The 22,423-nt window shown below is 41.9% G+C and overlaps 1 protein-coding gene across 5 annotated transcripts in view; it reads left to right on the plus strand.

Moving 5' to 3' along the window:
• The window catches only part of FARS2 (phenylalanyl-tRNA synthetase 2, mitochondrial), a 526,339-nt gene that overhangs the window by 373,841 nt on the left and 130,075 nt on the right, over positions 1 to 22,423 (plus strand). For all 5 annotated transcript variants that reach the window (XM_044258345.1, XM_044258328.1, XM_044258336.1 and 2 more), the window contains one exon: positions 9,599 to 9,750. In XM_044258345.1, coding sequence (XP_044114280.1) covers positions 9,599 to 9,750 — 152 coding nt within the window. The remainder of the gene's footprint in view (positions 1 to 9,598; positions 9,751 to 22,423) is intronic.

The following is a 22,423-nucleotide window of genomic DNA, read 5'->3' on the forward strand; positions in this document are numbered from 1 at the left end:
GGTTGTGCTCTCCTGCTCTAGAAAGGAGGCAGTTATCACTGCCACAAATTGCCACCACTATGACCTGGAGCCCTGTAGCTTGAGTAGAGCTTTGATCCCAGGGAGAGAGCAGGACAGAGACATGGCCTCTTTTATTTTAATTTTAATTCCAGTATAGTTAACATGCAGAGTTACGCTAGTTTTGATGCTGTACATTGCGCAGTGCTCATCAGGTTGAGTGCACTCTTCATCCCCATCCCCTTTTGCACCCATCTCAGTACCCGCCTCCCCTCTGGTAATCATCAGTTTTCTCTCTAGGGTTAAGAGTCTGGGCTTCTGTATCTTTTTATGTTTGTTTCTTAAATTCCACACATGAGTGAAATCATAAGATATTAGTCTTTCTTTGACTTATTTCACTCAGCATTATACTCTCTAGATCCATCCATGCTGTTGCAAATGGCAGGATTTCAGACTCTTTAGGGCTGAGTAATATTTCATTGTATATATACCACTTCTTTGTTCATTCATCAGTTGATGGACGTGGTTGCTTCCATATCTTGGCTCTTGTAAATAATGCTGCAGTAAACATAGGCGGGGCATATATCGTTTTGAATTAGTGTTTTCATGTTTGGGGCAAATACCAAGTAGTGCAATTACCGGATCATATGGTAATTTTTAATTTTTTGAGGAATCTCCATACTGTTTTCCATAGTGGCTGTACCAGTTTGCATTCCCACCAACAGTGTGTGAGGCCTCCTTTTTCTCCACATTCTCACCAATACCTCTTGTTTCTTGAATTTTTTATTTTAGCCATTCTGATAGGTGGGCCTTTGATTTGCATTTCCCGATGATGAGTGGTGTTGAGCATCATTTCATGTATCTGTTAGCCATCAGTCTTCTTCCCCTTTTTAAATTGGATTATTTGGTTTTGGGGTACTGAGTTATATAAGTTCTTTATATATTTTAAATACTAACCCTTTATCAGGTATATCATTTGCAAATATCTTCTTTCATGCTGTAGGTTATCTTTTACTTTTGTTGATTGTTTCCTCTACTGTGCAGAAGCTTTTTATTTTGGTAGAGTCCCAATAGTTTATTTTTTATTTTTTTCCCTTGCCTTAGGGGACATATCTAGAAAGATCTCGCAGTGGCTGATGTCAGAGAAATTACTGCCTGTTCTTTCTTTTAGGATTTTTATGGTTTCAGTTCTCCAGTGCTCCTGACCTCCAATTAGGTCTCCAAGATCCTTAATCCATTTTGAGTTTGTTTTTGTGTATGATTTAAGACAGTGGTGCATTTTCATTCTTTTGCATGTAGCTGTCCAGTTTTCCATCGCCATTCATTGAAGAGATCGTCTTTTCCCCACTGCGTATTCTTACCTCCTTTGCCAAAAATTAATTGGCCATATAATCATGAGATTGTGTTTGTGCTTTCTGTTCTGTTCCATTGATCTATGTGTCTATTTTGAGGCATGGCCTCTTTATCAGGAACTGAGATAAGTTACCCCTATGGCATCAGCAGCCATCTCACCATTGGGTGGAAACCCAGACAGGACTACCAACTTGATTCTGGGCTAGGCATACAATACGGGAATCACAAAAATCTCTAACCAAGGAGGGGTGATTAGGGAGAAGACATTAGTGGTTGTCTCTCATATAAAATTGGTCTGCACACATAAATTCCAAACCACATAAAGAGCTCAACAACTTGAATCTGAATTCACTAGAGAGTAAAGTGAAATCAAGAAGTGTTCTTTAAAAAAAAGGATGTCTAACATGCTTAGAGAGATCAATGGAGAATAATACACATTAAAAAAATACAAAAGGAAAAGAACAGGAAATTCTGAGTAAGGGGCAAAACCAGGCAGAAATGGAGAGTAAATAGATATGAAAAAGAAACAATTAGAAATATCAGCAATGAGTAACAGATTCATTGAAATAAAGAAGAAAAAACAGATGAGACGAGGTTCAGTTGAGAAGAGAATTAGGAAATTAAGGTATTACTAAAGAACTCACCGAGAATACAGCACAAGTATGTGAAGATTAAAAATCTGAAATTGATACAGATTAAAAACATGAATTGAGTTAAGAGAAGATAGATTAAGAATTTCCACAGTATGTGTTACTGCAGTTCCAGAAGAGAATGAAAAGAGTGGCACAGAGGGAGTGGCTGGAATTTTTCTGAAGTGGGACAAAACATGAGCCCTTCAATTGCGGGCACGTTCTGAATGCTGAGCAGAATGAATGGAGATAAATGCCGACCATTCCTAATTCGAATCGAACTGCAGAGCATCTAGGATAAAGATAAAACTCTTCACATCTGCCAGGAAGAAAAGACAGCTTCCCTAGGAAGAAACGGCGCTGACTGACAGCAGACTTGTCATCGGCATAATGAGTCTAGAAAAATATTTTCAAAGTGCCAAGGAGAGACAATTATAAACCTGCTATTTTGTGCTCCACTAAATTATTTGTATGAGGGGATTCAGACATGTAAATACTGAGAGTTTGCCTCCCACATACTTTCACTGAAGAGACGATTAAAGGATCTTCATGTATAAATACAAAAGTGCGCGGGAAGGAAGGCTGTCAAAAGCTATGAAAGGCCTATGGTTTCCCCCTGCTTGCAAGGTCACAAGGTGTCTGCCACAGTCTCCTGGCTGCTGGCAGAAGACACGAGAGACTCCTGGGTCAGAGACAGAGGACTATTAAGGCAGCATGAGCTTCCTGTTCACATTGCTTCTCCTATACCCCCAACCCCCAAGGGGCGATGCAGAGCAGCCCAGGTCACTGCTGCTCCCAGGCTGGGCTTAGAGCGCAGCTGAAAACCATCAAGCTCTACCATCGTTTCATTCTTGGACTATGTTTGTTTGCTTGCTTCCCTTCCATTCTTTCAAAGAGGCTGTGAGCCAGCCTGCCCTAGCTTTGCCCCTGAGGGAGACATTGTCTTTATTATCCCGGGGAAAAGAGCAAATCTGCTTTCTGCCCCCGGAAGAGACTGCCTCTGTCTTCCAAGGGTGTTTGTTGATGCAAGTGGTTTATAGGTTGTGTGGAAATTCCATGGACAATTGCCTTCCAACAAAGAGGGTGAATATAAAATTAAATACAACTTTTAGCTTGAACTAATCATTGTCTTAAATCGCTTATTAATTTAAAGAATACAAATCCAATAGTTGGGGAGAAGAGCTGTTAAAAAAAAATACAAAAACTAAGGTTTATGTCTTATTTAAGACAGAATAGAGATCCTAAATAAATTTAGGATTTGGATCAGTTTATAAAAGGATATTTGTGTGTGCGCATGTGTGTGTGTGTATTATGTCTATTATGTCTATTATTTCATAAAGAACAGACATATAGGGGAGCCTGGGTGGCTCAGTCAGTTAAGAATCTGCCTCCAGCTCAGGTCGTGATCCCTGGTCCTGGGATTGGGCCCCAAGTTGAACTCCCTGCTCAGCCAGGAGTCTGCTCCTCCCTCTCCCTCTGCCCTTGCCCCCTCACTCATGCCATCTCTCTCTCAAATAAAATCTTAAAAAAAAAAATAGGCATACAATTTACAGCTTTTTATATCAAGAGAGAAAAATATTAGAATATTTTTAAAAATTGACCAATAGAATACAAGAAAGTAGAAAAACTAGGAAAAGACATAGTTTGTGGGATATATCTAAAGAGGTATTTAGAGGAACATTTATAGCCTTAAATGCTTTTACTCAAAACTAAGAAAGTCCCAAAATACCTGAGTTATTTTTTTCACCTAATTAAGCTGGAGGAAGAACAGAATAAAACCAATTAAGTAAGAAGAAAAATAATGAAGATAAAAGGAATTAATTGGAGCAGGGGAGAAATGCAACCCACTTTTATCTGTCTCTTTTTAAGTACCTGGCCTCTGGCACTTCAGCTGCTAGCGTACTTACCTGCAAGTCTAGAGACTTGGGTCTGAAGACATGAGTGAGCCTTTTAAAGGGAAGTAGGGGCCAGTGGGGAGAGTAAAGGGTTATGGGTGTAAAACTTAACAAGCAAAAGTATCTCAACTGAGAAAGAAAAAAGGAAGAAAACAACTTCAAAAACCAAATTCATGTGACCCAGATGGCATGGAGAATTGTCCTTTTTGGAATCATAATTATTATTTTAAAAATCTAAGCTATGCTGGAAAATTTGGGAAGTATGGACACAGACCGCGTAAAGTAGTCAGTCCAACGTGAGTTCAGCTGGCATTAGCTAGGCGCTGTAGTGGGTGGGGCTGGGCTACACAGGTAAACCAGACATTAATTCTGGTTCTGGAAGACAATGACGGGGACATGAACCTAGTAGGGACACTCGATAGAGTTGGAGGACTTGAAGATAAGGTGGCACATAACTCTATGATTACTCTGTCCCCCAACCCCAAACAGGAAATAAAACAGTTCTTGGGTTGGAATGGTCAATAGTTGGCAAAGATGAGAGGTTTTAAAAAGGGCAAACTGTGAAAAACATTTATAGAGTCCCAGGATTACAAAGTAAGGATATTATTCCAACACCATTAGAGGTAGCCAAAATGCAATAAATGTAACGATAATGCGGGGGAGGGAGAACAACAGTTTTCTTCCTACCCTTCTAGGTGTCTGCTCATGCTCTGCAACAAAAGACAGATTAGAACAAACAGGTTTATTAACATTTGCATCATGCATGGAACATAGAGGAGTATCAGAGAGGAGTAACTCAAAGGCTTGGTTGGTAATTGGGCTTATATAGCAGCTTAGCAAAAGAGCAATGAATTTTTAGAGAAAGTAACAAGGCAAAGAAAAGGATCTTGAGTCTCTAGAGGTGGCCAGTTGTGAAAAGGTAAATATATGGGAAACTAACGGAAGGTAAGGGCCTCTTAGTCAAATTTGGTGTAGAGCTTTCTGGTGTTATCTCTGGGCTGATCAGGGTCTAGAGTTGTCTCCAGGTGATCAGTAAGGGGAGATGGGGCACCTTTGCAAATTTTTTGTCCTGCTCTTAGGCAAATTGTGTGCCTGTGTTTTGTTGGCCCCCTGAGCTGAGAGCTTTTCTTGTATCAGCTTCCTTTCAGTTGCTTTGAGCTCAAAGTAAACCTTATACCAATGTGACATGTTTGCAGGTGGCATTTTTTGCTACTCTCTGATAAGAAGGGGGGTTACAGAGGTGTTTAGCATCAGTATTCATGAAGGGAATAAAGACTGAGTTTGGCTGACCACACTAACGGGTGTGAGGTCAGGCCAACGCCACAAGCATGCAGAGCTCACTCAGTGCATTTGCTACAGAGCATCTTAAAGATAAAGGCAAAATCCCTGCTCAAATGCTCTCCTTTCTTCCCCAGAGCTAATCATTGTTTTGAAGTCCAGTATAGCCTTCCCACATCTATTATAATACAACTTGTACAATTTATCTGTATGTATTTATTATTGCCATGCCCGTTTTAAAACTCCTTATAGATATAATAGTGACTACATCTCAATACAACTTACTTTTTTGGGAAACTCCACATATACTTTTTTATATTTTAGCCATAGTGATATATGTACCTCCAGTTCATTCACTTTAACTCTTGGATATTGCATATCTAATGATATAAATAAAATAGTAATTATTATATGAGATAAGTACAAATAATCCTCTGTTTTTCAGGTGAGAGAACTGAAAACAGAGATAAGCAGTTTGTTCAAGTTATATAGTTAGTAAGGAAGATTCAAATGAGGATCACAAATTTTGCCTTGTGCCATTCCAATAGCTGTTCCTGTTTCCTCCCTTGGGTTAGGATTTATAACGTGACAGAGCAAGGGCGAGAGAGGGTATCCTTCTGTTGCTCCTGACTGTATTTTGAATGCTTTCTAAAAAATTTTAACATTAATATGTTTGCTGTAGGTTTTCAATAAATATCTTGGAAGGAAGGAAGTTGCCTTCTATTTATAGTTTGCCAAAAAACTCTTTTTTTCTTATTTATGAATAAGTATTATATTTATCAAATGCTTCCTCTCTCTGAAAAAAAAATCAGCATTTTTTTTTCCTTACATGTTGATTAGTAGATTGTTTTTGGTTTCAGAGCATTCCCATTATTCCAGAATAAACCCTACTTGGTCATTTTGTGTTCTTATGTTAATATGCTGTTTAATTATATTTGCTGAAGTTATATTTAGGATTTTTTATGTGGATCATAAGGTGGAATTGGTCTATAATTTTTTTTCAGTTATTCTGTGATTATCCAGCTTTGGCTTAAAGTTTATAAACTCAATGAGATTAGTTGATTTTTCCCTCCTTTTCTATTTTGTGAAATAGTTTGGGTGTTAAAGAGACTGCTTCACCTGAAATATTTGATAGTTATACTATGAACCATCTGAGTCTAACAATTTTCTTTTGAGATTTGACTGATAATTCAATTTGGTACATTATCAATCAGTTTAAATTTTCCGTCTTGAGTGAAAATTATCATTTAATCCAAGTTTTCAAGCTCATTGTTCTTAAGTAGTTCATAATATTGACTTGTGACTTTTAAAGTCTCTATGATAACTGTAGTTTTGATCACCTTTTCAATTCCAAAAAAAACCAACAAATGACAACAGCAACAAAAAACAACTGCCATGAGAATTATAGAGACAATCTCAAAAGAATAAATCAATTCATGGTTATCTGATAAAACTAATAATATAGACATTGCTCATCTAGATCAAGAAAAGAAATGAGAAAACAAAAGTAATACTAGATGCTATTTAAGACCTGTGAAAGGATTTCAGTCTAAACTGGAACCAGAAGATATGATATGGAGAATCCCACACATGCTCCCTCAGAAGAATGGAACTTGAGAATGAAGAGACTGATTCCCTGTAAATGCCTGATTTACAGAGGACTGAGATTCATCTCCTGACCAGTGAACATCTGCCAAGAACCTTTCACCATCCTCCAGCCACTGAACTCCCTGCTTGGACTCCTGCTGGCCTGCCTTCTCTGGGCACTCCTTCCCATTAATACAGCTGCCCCAGCCCTCAGCGGACTCACATGCAGCATGCATTTTTTTTTTTAAGGATTTTATTTATTTATTTGAGAGACAGAGATCACAAGTAGGCAGAGAGGCAAGCAGGAGGGAAGCAGACTCCCTGCTGAGCAGAGAGCCCAATGCAGGGCTCAATCCCAGCACCCTGGGATCATGACCTGAGCCGAAGGCAGAGGCTTTTTAACTCACTGAGCCACCCAGGTGCCCCAGCATGCATTTTCTGAATTGCAACTCCTCTGCTCTTCCTGAATAAACTCAGTTTCTGGCAATTCGAGCTTGCCTCAGCTTACCTCTTCGTTTAGGTTAACAGTTGGTTTTTTTTTTCCCAGTTCTAAAATTATCTGGTTCTAAGATTGTGGATTATCAAGTTCCTACCAAATCACTTTGCCTGTCCGCCTCTTCTTTGTCATTGCATGTGGTCACTCTCTCCTTATCACAGCATAGCCAGGGATAGGGGCAAGTCTCTATGCGTTATTTCCCTGCCATGTCCATTAGCTGGGCGGGTTGGAGAAGAAAGAACAGCTAAGTTGATTCACTGTAACACGGCCATCGCTCACACAAGGTAGCCATGTCATGTGCCCTGGAGGAGTGCCTGGGGTGCCATGGGACCTGTGCAGGGTAAGAGAGGTTTGAGTAAAAAGAAGATACACACCCCACCCTAAAAACTGAAATATACTGGGAAGACAGACATTAAGTAACGACACAAATAATTACAAGAACGAAAGCTACTATGTAAGAGAAGTCCAGGCTGCCGGAGCAAGGGACTGCTGAAGCTGTGGGGGCTGGAGGCGAACGTGTTAACTGAGGAGCAGAAGGAGGATAGGGAGGGCGAGAATCAGTGTCTGGAGGAAGGAGCTTAGTGTGTTCAAGAACCAAATAAGCCAGGCTGGTGTGAGCCTGGAGAACAACAGAGAGAGCTAGCACTTTTCAAGAATTGGGGACTTTATCCTAAAATAGTGGGAAGCCACTAGAAGTTTTTAACACCACCTCTGGCTAAGCATCAGGAAGCCTACATTCCAATAGCCATAGGTCTGTAGTTATCTTATTTTCAAAACAGACTTTTATTTTCCCCTTCAAAGGAGTTGAAGCCACTAGGAGGTATCCCATATCTGACATATACCAATTAGTGTAGTGAATGCTTCCTTTAGGTAATCCATTCCTTTAAACTTGTTATATATAATTCGTTAACTTGAACTAGTTTGCAGTACAGCAGTCTGGGCTTTTCTCCTTGGTTTTTAAAACTCTATTTTACTGTAAAATGTATCTTTTTATGTCTCGGGGACCTCTAGTCTGGCTGACAGCCTTATTTTGTTATTACCGTATTGTTGTCAGTGGGTTGCTGACACAGCTGCCATGTCTGTCTTCAGAGCTCAATGGTACCTCAGCTTGGGTCAGCTAAAGAGGGCATTACATGCTAATTGTTGGCAATCCCAGTCTTTTATCCAAACTCCCTAAATTTCCATGTTCCTGAAGTGGCAGAAGATGTTGTCCAAGGGAAAAGCAACTGGTGCAATCACCATGCTCCTATATTGTTACATTGACCCATGGGTGATTTACTACAGGATTTTGATTTTGCAGGAGGAGAGAAAACCAAGGATGTTTTTCAGAGGCCACGGTATTTTGTCAAAAGCACCTAGATAGTAGCTTTATTATGTTCATTTGAAATGTATGTTCTGAACTGATGCATTTGTCTGACAACTTTATTGATATTTCAAGTTGAATAATCATTTTTTGTGTGAGTATTTGGTTCTTCAGAGGTTTTTGCCTTTTAAAAAGTTATATTTTTTCTGATCAGTGATTCACCAAAGGGTTTATAATGGTATCAGACTTGGTGTAAACCAGTTTATAAATTTGCTTTTCTAACAGATTTATTTATACTTTAGCACATCTCCCCTGAGGACTTCATAGTTATATAAAGAACACTTTTTATTGTAGCAGTAACTTACAGACCAACACCTATTTTTTATGTGTGTGTGTGTGTATAAGCCATGTAAACAAAGGCAATAACTTTTAAAAGTATCTAATTTTAACTGTCTATCCAAAATAATGATGAGCTTGAATAAACTGGGACAAATAGGATAGAATGGGGGAAATGGCTACATTTGTGTTTATCCATCTTTAGAGCCATTATTTGAAAAATAACTCCCAAAGTGACTACTTATCAACCCAGTCCTTTATTCTAATAATTAGAAATACTAACAAATAATGACATTACTAATTGAAATATCAATTTTGACAAGCCTTTACTTATTTCTCTATTAAAATGACTTCCTGAAAATATCACAGGAAGTTAATGAATCGCTTGTTAATTAAATTTGAAATTTTCTCCTCTAGTATTCAAATGAAAAAACTGAAATATGATATATTCAAACTGTTTTATACTAAATTGAACATTAACGGTTATATAAATATAATATATGGTAATGTTACACATGAATGTGATAAGAATCTGTAACATTCATAATGGAATTTGCTAATTTTGAATATTGGTTTATCTTTTATTTTGTTCCTGAAAATTCAAGTGCTGAAATAATGTTTTACCAGCATTTCCTAATTAGCCAAGTATAACTGTCTATGAAAAATTTAAACATTCTCAGGCAACTAACAAATCAATCTATCTTTTCTTCTCTTGTTTTGTTAGCCTTTTAGCAAATACCCCGCTGTGATAAATGACATCTCATTCTGGTTGCCCTCTGAGAATTATATAGAAAACGATTTCTATGACTTGGTACGGACAATTGGAGGAGACCTGGTGGAAAGAGTTGATCTGATAGACAAGTTTAAACATCCAAAGTAAGTAAAAAAACTTTCTGATTTTATCCCTTTCTTGTCTCTACGTGGCAAATGGCGTATGGAAATATATAATAAAATTTTGCTGAAACTCAGTGCATATGAGACAGAATGTCTCCAGAATTTATTGTGAATATATAGTTTATTAGAAAAGACTTTTATATCAGTCCTTTCTGAAAATCTTTCTAAAATGCAATTTTAGTCTTTCCTGCCTTAGTAAATATGTGAAACAGAATGTTTTAAAGATCTTGGAGTTTTTCAGTATTGTTTTTAGAAGTGATTTCTTACCATTATCACATCCCAGGAACAGAGGAGATGTGTCAGAAACAGGGGTTTGTGGAGAAAAAGCTGTTCTGTCAGTCTCTCAGTGAATATTTATTAACCACTTGCCGCATGCCAAAAACTGTATTAGGTCCTAGGATGAAGTTTAGTAACTTAATCAGGACCCATCTCGGTGTTGGCCTGTTTTCCCCTGGGGCGTGTGTGTGTGTGCATGTGTGTGTGTGTGTGTGTGTGTGTGCACATGCACCCTATAGTCTTACACTAATCAGATTTGATTCTACTTTGGTTTTAGAAAAATTTACTTGACTTGTATCATTAAGGATTTGTTCTGATCCATTGTGCTACTCTGTTTCATTCTTCCGGAATTCCAATTCTGCAGAAGAAGGCTCTCCTGTATGTGACTTCTCTACCTATTACTTTCTCTCTAATGTTTTAAAACTCATTTCCACTTCATTTTGAATGCTTTTCTCATTGCTGTCTTGTCTGTCCCTTACTGTTTCCTGCAGTCTCTTCCTCCTGGCTCATGTCCCATCTGCATCTTCGATTACGTTGTTTTTCCCCCTTTAATGAGCTCGGCGAGCTCACATTTCAGTTTCTTCTGTTTTCCTCTCTGAATCATTTCTGATTTGTAGTTTTACTTCATAGAGGAATTGCTTCATTTGGTTTTTAAAATTTATTGCAAGGTATTTGCCCAGCAATTTCTTACGATCCAGTGGCAACATTTTTTTCTATGACTTCTTTGTTAATAAGTTTTTCTTTCATCTTCCTTATTTTTTCCCCAGTTTTTAAATTGATGTACCCGTGGTATGCATATGATTTGCCTTTTTGTTACTTGTATTTGAATGGCATTGGGTTTTCTGAACCAGCTATGGGCACAAAGTTGAGGTATGAGTGTGGGTGTTGACACGGCAGGGAGGGGCCAGGGTGATCGTTCATGTTAACCGTCCTCACCACTCTATGGCTATTATCCTCCCCAGTGCCAAGAAATAACTCTTTCTTTGAATACGGCTCATTCATCTCATTGATTCCTTTTGTAGTTCTGCCTCCCGCCCCAAATCCTCTCTTCTTACAAACAGAAGATCCGCCTTTGTTTACTTCAGTTTCAGCACTTATTGGTGATAAAGACTTTGAACTTCAGATTATAACCCTCAGGTTTGAGAAATGTGTCTTTGCTGGTATTTTCTGAGAAATGCCACTGCGTGTTTCCTTCCTTCACATCTCATTAGCTTCTACTTGCTTTCAGCTGCTTTTGGCAGCCTTTAAATATATTTTAGAGTTTGCAGATGATGTCTCTTCCCTAACTTTACAGAAAACAGTATATATGGAGCAGCTTGGGTTTTTGACACGATGGAATACCCATTCAATCTGGGTCTTTTTTGTGAGAGAAATTTCTAGGAATTTGCATGTTGATAGTGAAATTTCAGTTACTTACTATTGAAGAAGAGGGAAAGTGTAGGACCAAGACTGATTATTCAATAGTAACTGAGATACCAAAAGGACATGACTTGTTATCTTTTCCCCATTGTTGTTTAATATGTAAAAAACCCATGGGAATTAAGGATTCAGAATCCATTCCTAATTTTGTACTTCTCAAGCTTTTGCCACCTGCCATTGCCTGAGCCCTGCCTCTACTCTCATATCATCAGTTTCAAAAGTTAGAGGAGTAGCCCTTTCTGGCTGGAGATGATCAGATCTTCAAGGTTGGAGAGAGTTGTAATGGCCAGGATGTGGGAATAAGTGTGGTTTTGGGTTCAGGTAAATACTGGGATTTTCTGACTGGGAGGTGATTTGTGTTGGTGAGAGTAAATGCTGAATGGGCATGCTAATTGGAGAAATTGCTGTGAGAGTGAGGTAACGTTGGAGTCCTTTGACCATGGACGCACCGGGCAGGCAGATATTCCATTTAAAAAAAAAAAAAGAAGAAAGAAAGAAATCACTGGACTGTATAGGAATGCTCTACTGGTGCAGGTCTATACACACAACCATATTCTAGTTTATGAAAGGAGGATCTGTCCAGTTGCTTCCACTGTGGACACAGTACCACAGTACTTTTGATTGGAAACTTGAAAACAACCAACCAACCAAAAAAATACTTTTTATTGGCACTGACCTTACCATCTTTTAAGTGAATGTTAAACAAATATTTAAGGTCAGTTATTCTGAAGCTATGCCAAATGATTAGCCTGCCCAGAGTGCACACCTGTCTCAATAAGGGTCTTGGTGGTTGGAGTAAGGTTTCTGAGGCAGAGGTTGCTAATTATCGCTCAGTATCCCCCATTTAAAAAATAATGTAGCATTGATTTTTTTTGTCTAAGCAGCTTGCCAGCTAACTAAAAGCCTACACTTGTAAGCCTCCACTATAACTAGGTGTATCTTTGTGGCCAAGTCTAGCTAATTACCCATAAGTAGAGGTGTTTAGGTATTTCTGAAAGTTTCCCTGAAAAGTTGGGTTGAGGCTGTCCTTTTCTTTCCTGCCATTTGGACGTGAATGTAATGGCTGGTACTTCAGCACCCATTTTGGCCATGGTATGACCTTGGCAATGGAAGTTGTGTCGAGTACAACCTTGGTCTCTGGCACTGGAGTGTCAGTTCAGCCCTGGACTTTTATGTGAGAGACAAGTATCTTGTTGAAGCTACTGGTTTTTAGATCTTTGTTACTGACAACCAAAGGTAAACTTTGCTATTACAGCCCTGAGGGAAAGGATAGACTTACAGAAAGGGACACATTTAGTAATAGTGACTCACTGACTAAAGATCCTCAGGAAATATCTAGGGTAGAAGGGTGGCAAACCGTTTCTGTTGAGGGCCAGTTAGTAGATAGTTTTGACTTTGAGGGCCATAGGGTCTCTGCAACACCTGTGCCCTACTCTGCTATTGTAAAAGCCATGGACAAAATGAACCAAACATGGCTGTGTTCCAGCAAAGCCTTAATTACAAAAACAGGTAATGGGCTAGGTTTGGTCCATAGTTTGCTGACCCCTGATATACAGGAGGGAGCCACATACAATTCTTTAACTGACCCCTGCTCATATATTCTAAAATTCTCCTGTCGGAGGTCTTTTTTTCTCGAGCACCCTGCACCCTCCTCTTCTCCTCCCAGTAAGAGTTCCTGACTTGGGTGGTGGCAAGTGGAGGATCACCTGATCTTATACTCATCAGTGCCTATCTGGAGTTTAGGACTTACTTATTTTCTAAATGCATAAATTAAATACTAGATTAAATATTGTTAGGTAGTCCAAAGAGCTCTGACCCTTTCTTTGCCTAACATCAAGAACTGAGAAATGCTAGTAGTGTGTGGAAGACTCTTCGAAATAAACAAGTAGTTGAACAAATTATGCCTTTTTTTCTTTTTTAACAGATTAGGTGCCATGTCTTGTGAATAAGAGCAGATCCCAAGATGCCTCAGGGAGACACAACAGCTGAATAGGAACCTAATTTCATAATGATAGACAAATGGGCACATTTTTCTGGGTTACAGATAATAGTCTGTCCTGAATGGTCACAGATAACAGCTGTTCAGGTTAGAAGAAGATGACTTTTTGTTCTAGCCCTTGCGGCTCAGATAGGACAGATTTAGGTTGAGCTCAAGGTAGAGGCTTTCAGAAGTTAGAATTGGGGGATTTAAAAGACTTACTTGACTGGACTACAAGAAATGGGTGGTGGGGAGAATGCCCCAGGTGTCTATAGCAGGTGCTCCCTGGCCATGTCCCCAGATCAGTGCTTCTCATAGACCTCCTCCATGTTTCTGGGGCTGCTGCTCACTCCATGCATTCTGCTCAGTCATGGACATGCTTTCCTGAATCCATGAACCCAAGCCAGAGTCTAGTTGGGGCTGAGATGCTAGAGGTAAGCATCCTGAGCCATCGGCACCGAAGGCGAGTCCCAGCTCTGTTCAGGCCTCCTTGATCCAGTTAATGGTTCTGTTCTTCCTGACTAACCCCTTGAATTGGAACAAATTTAGCATAGGTTGGTACCAGAGCACTTGTCGGCAGTTTTTCATGGTGTGCCGAAGAGGGACTTCACCAAGAGAGGCACTTTCTCCGTGTGGCTGGCCCCCCTTCTCAGTGGATTTGAATCGCGGGTATTACCTGCTCCTAATTGGCTACAACCTGGGGGCAGGTGTCCCTGTGGATAAGGCAATGGGGGTGACTTCTCCTTCCTTCTTCCCTTCCTCTTGTTTTTCCCTCCTTAATCTTTTCTCTTCTCTTTTCTTTCTTTCTTTGGTGTGTTTGATTTTGCTTTATCCAATTGCATCCAATAAAAACATAAAAGTTTAGAAATGAAAAGGTGGAGATTCACCCATCACGTCAACACCCTATCACCACATTTCTTCATATTGTTACATTTTCCTTCTTGACTTTTGTCATGTGTATGCGCCAGATGACATTTGATCCCGGAATGATGTATGCTATGTATTATCAGCCTTCTGGTCTAGAGTGGGGTTCTTCAGCCTCTTCACTACTGATATTTGGGGCCAGATAATTCTTTGTTGGGGGGGCTGTTCTGTGCACCCCAAGATGTCAGCAGTACCTCTGACCAGTCTCAGCCCCTCCCAGCACCTTATGATGACCAAAAATGCCTCCTGACATTGCCAGATATCCCCTATCAGGCAAAATTGCCCTCAGTTGAGAACCACTGGGATATTAGTTAGTGGAGAATTTCTTATATCTTCTAAAAAATATTATTTCTTAAAACCATGCTTTACTTTTGTGTTCTGACCAGCAGGTAGAAGGGACAGAAGGACCTTAAAAGAGGGAGGTGTTCCAGCAGGAGTTCTTGTGGTTCCAAGAAACACACATGACAAAACATCAGAAAAGCTGGGCACCCCAGCTAGGCTTCAGAAAGAGCAGGAGCTAGGGCAGGGTCTGACCTTTCTGTCTCCATTGCTCTTTCTGGGGTTTGTCTACCAATTTCTGCTTCTCTGTCATGTTTTATTTCCTCATGCCCTCTCCGGCTCTCCCCTGCTTCCTGCTTTCCACCATATAGTTTGTGCTCTCTCTGTATTTGGCGGAGCTCAGAATACCCTGCCCAGCCCCCAAGTCTAAATGACCTTCAGGTGTCAGTGCTCAGCACCATTTGCTAGCACTTTGCCCAATTCTGACATTCCCGACAAAGGAGTCTCACCGGCCTGAGATTTTCTGGCCAAGTCAGAGGTCACTGACCAGCTGGAGGACAGGTTCTCCTGGAATCAGGTGTCTGCCCTCGCTCTAATTAGCCACATGAGTCAAAGGGACAGGCCTCTGACCTTGTTTTATAGGTCGGGAGGTTTACTGTCTATATGGAGCTCTCTTTGTTTTCTCTGTAGCCTGAACTCAATAGCTTCCGACTCAGGCACTGCCATTTTCAGACAGACTGTCTTGAACTTCAAGCAGAGGCCTGTTGTAAGAATGTTAACCAATCGCTTCTCGAGTTCCTATGTTATAGGACACATAGGGCTCATTGGGACCATGTGGATAGTAAGGAAAGAGATCCCAATTTTTGTGGGGCTAAATAATGCAAGAAAAGTGAACTAGCAATAAAAAACAGAAGGTGATGGAGGCATAATATTCCGTTGTATATATGGACCATATCTTTATCCATTCATCCGTTGAAGGGCATCTCGGCTCTTTCCACAGTTTGGCGACTGTGGCCATTGCTGCTATGAACATTGGGGTACAGATGGCCCTTCTTTTCACTACATTCGTATCTTTGGGGTAAATACCCAGTAGAGCAATTGCAGGGTCATAGGGTAGCTCTTATTTTTAATTTCTTAAGGAACCTCCGCACTGTTTTCCAAAGTGGCTGCACCAACATACCCAGCTTTTGTATCAATATGGACGGGACTGGAGGAGGTTATGCTGAGTGAAATTAGTCAAGCAGAGAGAGTCAATTATCATACAGTTTCACTTACTTGTGGAACATAAGGAATAACATGGAAGACACTGGGAGATGGAGAAGATAATTGAGTTGGGGGAAATCAGAGAGGGAGACAAACCATGAGAGACTGTGGACTCTGAGAAAGAATCTGAAGGGGTGGAGGGGGTGGAGGTGGGGGGTAGGTGAGCTGGTGGTAGGTATTATGGAGGGCACATATTTTATGGAGCACTGGGTGTGGTACATATAAAATGAATCTTGGAAAAAAAAAAATCCAGAAGGTGGTAATAGGTAGGTTAAGCCTCGTGTGTGGCCTGCACAGTTTCTCGCATGTGTCTGATGCCCCACAAGCCTTCCCCGTCTGAGGGGCAATGTCCAGGGCTATAGGTTCAGAGCAGGGCAGCCATTGGTCTGGGAAGATTTCCCAGGAGATGAGACAGCGAACTCTGCATGTCTGTCTCCCTTCTGCTACCTTGTGAATGAGGTGTACACAGCTCATTCTCAGTGAGTGCCTCTGAGTAGAAACCTTCAGTTCCTGTGAAAAGAACCCTGGGTTGTTATGTTCTTTTGTTTCTGGGGCAGATTCACTCAGGGCGGCCACTTTAAGACAGACGGGATTTATTTAAGAAAACGCCTGAATCAGAACAGGAAACCCATTTGGAACCAAGGCAGGTCTAAGGGCTAGAGATTTTTTGAAACCAGGCATCTCTGGCTCTATCCCTCCGCTTGCTCCTCTCAGCCAGGGACCACTCCTGAAACAGCTCAGCCCCACTTTCCAGAACACAGAACCACAGTCTGAACATTTACAACCAGAAGGGTTCATGGGACATTTTTTCAGAACTAGCCTTGTAGGTGTGGACCTCCTTCCCCCATCCCCCACCAGTCTGCTCCTCAGAGCTCTGTGTAACTGCTCCTGATGTTGACTCATTCATATCGTGTGTTCCTTATGTGCACTTAAACTTTTCCAGGCTATTCCACTTGATGGAAACTCCGTAGGGCACTATGGCATAGTCTCTCACTTCTGTCTTCCTACAGTGTTTAAATTGGAAGGAGGCTGGCTGCCTGCGTGATGCTTGGTGGATGGCTTATTGATCCTTCTTCGTTCCTTAGAGGAGCTTTTATTAAATGGCTGGAAGTATTTTATGACCTAAAAAGTAGAGGCAATGTAGGCCAGTGGAAAGAGCTCAGAATTTAGAGGCAGAGGCCATCAGTGGAGTCTTGGCCCTTCACGTCTTAGAAGTCCCATAAAGGGATTCTCTGACCTCAGTTCCTCATCTGCCAACCAAGGGTGTTAACATCAGCCAGAAATGGCAGCTGCAAAAATTAGGTGAGCCTATAGGTGTGAAATGCTTTGAAAACAGCACAGAGTTGGTTCCAAAAAAAAAAAAAAAAAAAAAGAATTTAATAGCTATCACAGGAAAAACCAGTAACTTTCACAGTCAGCCCATCTTGCTTATTAAAGAGTAACCTCGGCACAGCCAGGAGTCTTGGATTTGGCCGCCAAATACATACAACTAGGAAGTTCTGGTCATCATGGGAAGCAGAGTGAGACTTCATATAAAACTATCATTCTGAAATAATCCATGTTCTTCCTGCAGCTTAAGGAGTACATGTTCAATCATAAAAAAATAAAAATACTTCGTAAAGTGGCATAGATGCTGGTCAGCAGAGCCGCGTCGTCAATATGGCTGTTCTCTGGGTTCTGTACTGGGAAAATGCCATGGCTGGTGGCAGGTGCGGTGACATCTCCGGTTTACAGATCACTCCCTGGTCCTGTTTCTTGTGACAGAGCCAAAGAAGGGCAGTTATCTGAACTTAAAGCTTGGCCAGCAATGAAAAGCCAGCAACAGCTTATCTTGAGAGAGCTTGTCAGAAGTTGTGTCCCCTTGAAACTGACAGTATGCGGTACCAGGGAGCTGGCTCGGGGCAGCCAGGCCTGCTTTAGAACACTCCTGGCTTCTTTCCCTTTCTTCACTTTTATTGCCATGCTGGTGGCGTGAGTCTAAGAACTTTTATTGCTGTGGTTCAGACAGCCCAGAAAGCAATTCTAAGAACACTATTTTTAGCCTGGGTACTTGTTTTTCCCTACCTTCCTCCCTTTACCTCCTTCCCTAAAAGCCTTCTTTTTAAAGCGGCCCAGGAGGGTTGCATTTTCTCGGGGTCACACAGAAGCCCTGCTTGCCACCAGCGTTAGACAAATTAAAACACAATTAGCTCAGTCCCCGAACGTGCCCTGTCCCCTAGCACTTCACCATTTGCTGTAGGAGCCTTTGACATTACCTTCAGCATTGACCTAGCAGCGCCCTGGGAGCAGCGTCTCGGCACAGAGCAGAGAAGGAGTGGAGAGACTGCTCGTTGACAGCCAGGCAAGGAGAGGGGCCAGACGTTTAATGAGCTGGATCGTCAGTGATCTGCTGTGTGCATGCACACCTTCATGAAAATTAACCATGAAGCCGCTCTTCCCTCTTTAACTTTCAATTAGCGGTTTTCAGGGAATTCTTTGGCTATAATCTTCACTTGGCATCCCGTGCACCTTTTTGCAGCGTGGAGTCTGAATGCTCTCTTTCTAAGATGCAAGGCAGAAGTAACCCACTTCCCTTGATGTTTCCCTGTCCCACCCCCGACAGAATCGATCAGATGAGAGTTAAAATGCACACCAAGGACAACCTGTGAGGGGAATCTCAGCCACAGAATTGGCAGAAATGTGATGGGGAGGGGCAGCCCCAGCCCCTCATTTTGGGCAGCCAGGAGTAATGCTCTGCATCATTCTGGATCTTTGAATCTGTTATCCAGGTCACAAGGTCACTTCTTTCAACTAGCTACCACCCAAACGTGAACCCCAGAGCTGCAGTGGGAGCCTGCCTCCCACTCCCAACTGCACCGTCCATACGGGGTCAGCAACCTTGCCCTTCATACCACACAGAGGCTTAGCCTTGACTGTACCGTGACTCTCACAGTTACTGAGGATGTCTTAGTAACCAAGAAATTTAGGACTCCAAATACGGCCTGGCATTGCGCAGCCTCAGAGTCTTACGCAGGATAACCTAACGGTTATCCTGATTATAGATCTCGGAGTCGAGTCTTTAAAGATGAGATTTATAAGAAAGTTTCTGAGACCTATTTGAATTTCTGAGCAGCAGAGATGGGCTCAGCAGACCTGCTGATTCCTCCAGCTCCAGCTCTAGCCAGGCTGCAGCTGGGATACACAGTGCACGGGCCGGATTGGTGTCCAAGTGTCCCCTGGGTTAGTTACCTTTCTTAGCTTGGTCATAACTGAGACTCAAGCTGCTGGTGTGCAAAAGCAAGCAGAGACCTCTAGGGATGAGGGGTCAGCTCCAAGGGAAAGGACCAGTGGTGTATACAGTTGGTCCAAATCGCATCCTAGATCTAGGGCCCCTTTCTTATTGGGGACATTTGGGAGGGCGCCATGCGGTCAGCGGGCCCGGTGGAAGTGGGTGGCAGAGCAGATGAGCAGTCACAGAGAAGCCAGGCTTAGGGGCTGCACACAGTCTGCCTGGGAGCTCCACTGGCTAGCTGCCGCCCCAGGGCTCTTTGCCCCCCTTAGAGGTCGGGTGGATCTGGAGTCCAGATGTGGGGGTGGAGTGTAAGGGATACTTAAGGTGGGAAAGCCGGGTGACCAACAGGAACTTCGATTTGGTTTTTTTGTTGGTTTGGTTTGTTTTAACAGCCTATAGCTCCAAGGGGGAAGCTCCTTACTCAAGTGTCGTTTGGAGCCACAGAAAGCAGGACTATGATCAGAATTTAATCAGGTGTCTAGTGAGGACAGAGCAAGGTAGAATGTTCTGGAAGATTTACTGAGGAAGAGAAGGATATCTCAAGGCAATGTAGTGCCAGTCAGGGCATCCTGTTCCAGTGGGGCTGCTGTGGTCAAGAGAGGGCTAGTTAGTCAGACGCTTAGGAAATGAATTGAGGAACAGAAGTTCAGATCTCCCCAGCATATCACTGCCACCTGCTCACGGAGGCCTCAGCCTCCTGCAGAGTTCCTATCAAGTATTTCTGGAGGCCCTTAAGGGTGTCCCACATTTGCTTATGCAGACTTCCCCTGAACATGCCAGGGATTCATGGGGGACCCTGATTTCCTCCTGGATATTGCCAGCCCTGCTGCTGCCCCAGCCGGCACACCCATGAGACTTTGGGGGGTCTTCATGGGGTCTTGCACTGTTTCAGGTTTGGGCAGAGCTGTACCTTCCTTTGCTGGTGTGGCACCTGTCACACAGCTCTGCTTTGAGCCCCATGTCCCTTCCTACTCTGCAGAGACCTTCCCTCGAGGCTTTCCCCTCCAAGCAAACCCCTGCCAAAAAAGTCTCCGGGATTCCAGTGCAGACCTGACTCCCGCTGAGTTCAGACCAGAATCTCTTCCTCAGAAGCAAAGTTCAGAAATGAGGACAAAATCAACAAAATGCCAGTCACCTTCTTCTCTTTTGTGAACAGAACTATTTTTGCAAGATGTCTGAATATTTCTCAGAGGAGAAAGAATACCCCATGAAAGTTTTTAGATTATATATTTGACAGATCCGGCCACTTTTCTTATTATCCACTTCCTCCTGACAGGAAGTGACGATAGTAAGATGAGAAGAGAGGAAACCCTCAGTGAAAATGAAGCAGGTGAAATATTTGTGCAAGAGATGACAGCTGTTGTCTATGCATTTACACAGAATTTTACTGGAATAATTGCTTATCCCAGCATTTATTAAATATAGTAATCTCTCCTAGCTGGTCATCTGTCTGGCAACACACATGATATTGGTGACGGTGGAATGAGCATTTCTAACACATCTGTTCTGGCAATTTCCACGTTGCATTGTATTCATACAGTTCCCACCCCTGCACTGTGATTTATGGCCAGCCATTGGGACTTTAACTTTCTACTCTATCTGAGGAATAAAATATAGCAGCCACTCAATAAACATATGATGAATGAATGATAAAAAGAACGAAAACCCAGGAACAACATACCGACATCATGTTTTCTCCAGATATAACTGACATCCATTTCTCTGTAGACCAGAAAGAGACCCCATTGGGTCACATTTTGCAGATGAGTGACCAGAACCCTTTACTATCAGTCATGACGATTTCTTACTGAGGAGAAACAGAGTAGGGGATGGGGACGGCTCCTCAGGAACAGGAATTGGATTATAGCAAGTTGGATTCTGAGTAAACTGCTGGTTTAAAAATAGTGTTTTTGAGACTAGTGTTCACATGGAGAAAGGAAGAAAGGGAAGAGGAAAAAAAAGTACCTTTGAAGAAGATTGGTTGTATCCTATGTAAAATATATTTTAATACTCTGAGCTCCCAGGATCAGAAAATGTTAGAAGTATGCAAATTTTTCATGATTACCTAAGAAACCCTTTCCTTGATTGGAAGAGCAGAAATCACAGGGCTGAAGAGAAATTCAAGGAGTCAAATTATAACGTGTTTGTGTGTATGTTTGTTTGCCACAGGTGAAGAACAAGGGAAAATTGTGAAGGAAGGTAACATGAAAGGAAGAAAAAAGCTATCTGTACAAGGAGGGCAGAGAAGCCTTAGCTCTCTTGAACGTGGGCTTTCCAAACCACTATATACCTATGCCATGTTATTTAAAGTCATAGGAGTAGTGGATCCCTGACATGGCTGCCAACATCCTTTTCCAGCAGCAGCTTCTTCCCTCATGTGCCTGGCTCATAGGACAGCTTCCACACTGGTCCAGTGGGACTCTGTCTCCAGACCTAAGTGATTGCTTCAGGAGTGGGCACCTTGTAAAGCTGGGCCAGTAGGCCTTTTCTCCATAATGTCTGGATGAAAGACAAAAAAGAGCTTAGGCTGCGAATGACAGATCTAGGAGCCATCTCTGGCCACATTTCAGTGAATGTGGTGAGCAGAGAAGGAGAAGGAAATGGCAGAACAGAGATATGACATGGAGAGAAGAACTGGTGTGGTTGAGTCCTCGGTTCCATTCTCTTCTGGGACCAGCTACATTCCACCCTTCCCACAGTTCAGTTGTCCACTCCTTGCTCAGATTCCCTAAGCAAGTGTAATCCTCTGTTTAAGTTGGTTTCACGTGGGTTTCCATTATTTGAGATCAAATGAGTTCTAAGACATGTAATTACAGACTTAGGGTGTTGGAAGAGGGCAGGAAGGAAGACGGTGATAGGCCGAAGTCATCAGCTTCTTTTCCAGAGAACTCTGGAGCACCAGAGAGTTGAGGCTGCAGGGGCCCTTGAGTTCCAGATGTTTCTGTTCTGATTCTGGTTCTGAATGGTTCTTTTCCTCTTAGCTAGAGTAGCTAAAACTTAATGTATCTCAAGTTATGATTCCTTCATCCTAGCGACCATGAATATGAACACTTCCCGTGGGTGCGGCACAATGCTATCTGTGATGCTTATGGTCAGAAGATATAAAAATGACTGTTAAAATGAGCTCTTGTCCTCAAGGAGCTCACAGTCTGATAGGGTCAGTGCACATAGATATCTGCAATTTAATATGAGAAATGTCTTAGATAACGGATGGCACCACCATGATTTCAAAGAAGAGTAACACC

The sequence above is a fragment of the Neovison vison genome, chromosome 1, assembly GCF_020171115.1.
Source record: "Neovison vison isolate M4711 chromosome 1, ASM_NN_V1, whole genome shotgun sequence".
Classification (NCBI taxonomy): domain Eukaryota; kingdom Metazoa; phylum Chordata; class Mammalia; order Carnivora; family Mustelidae; genus Neogale; species Neogale vison.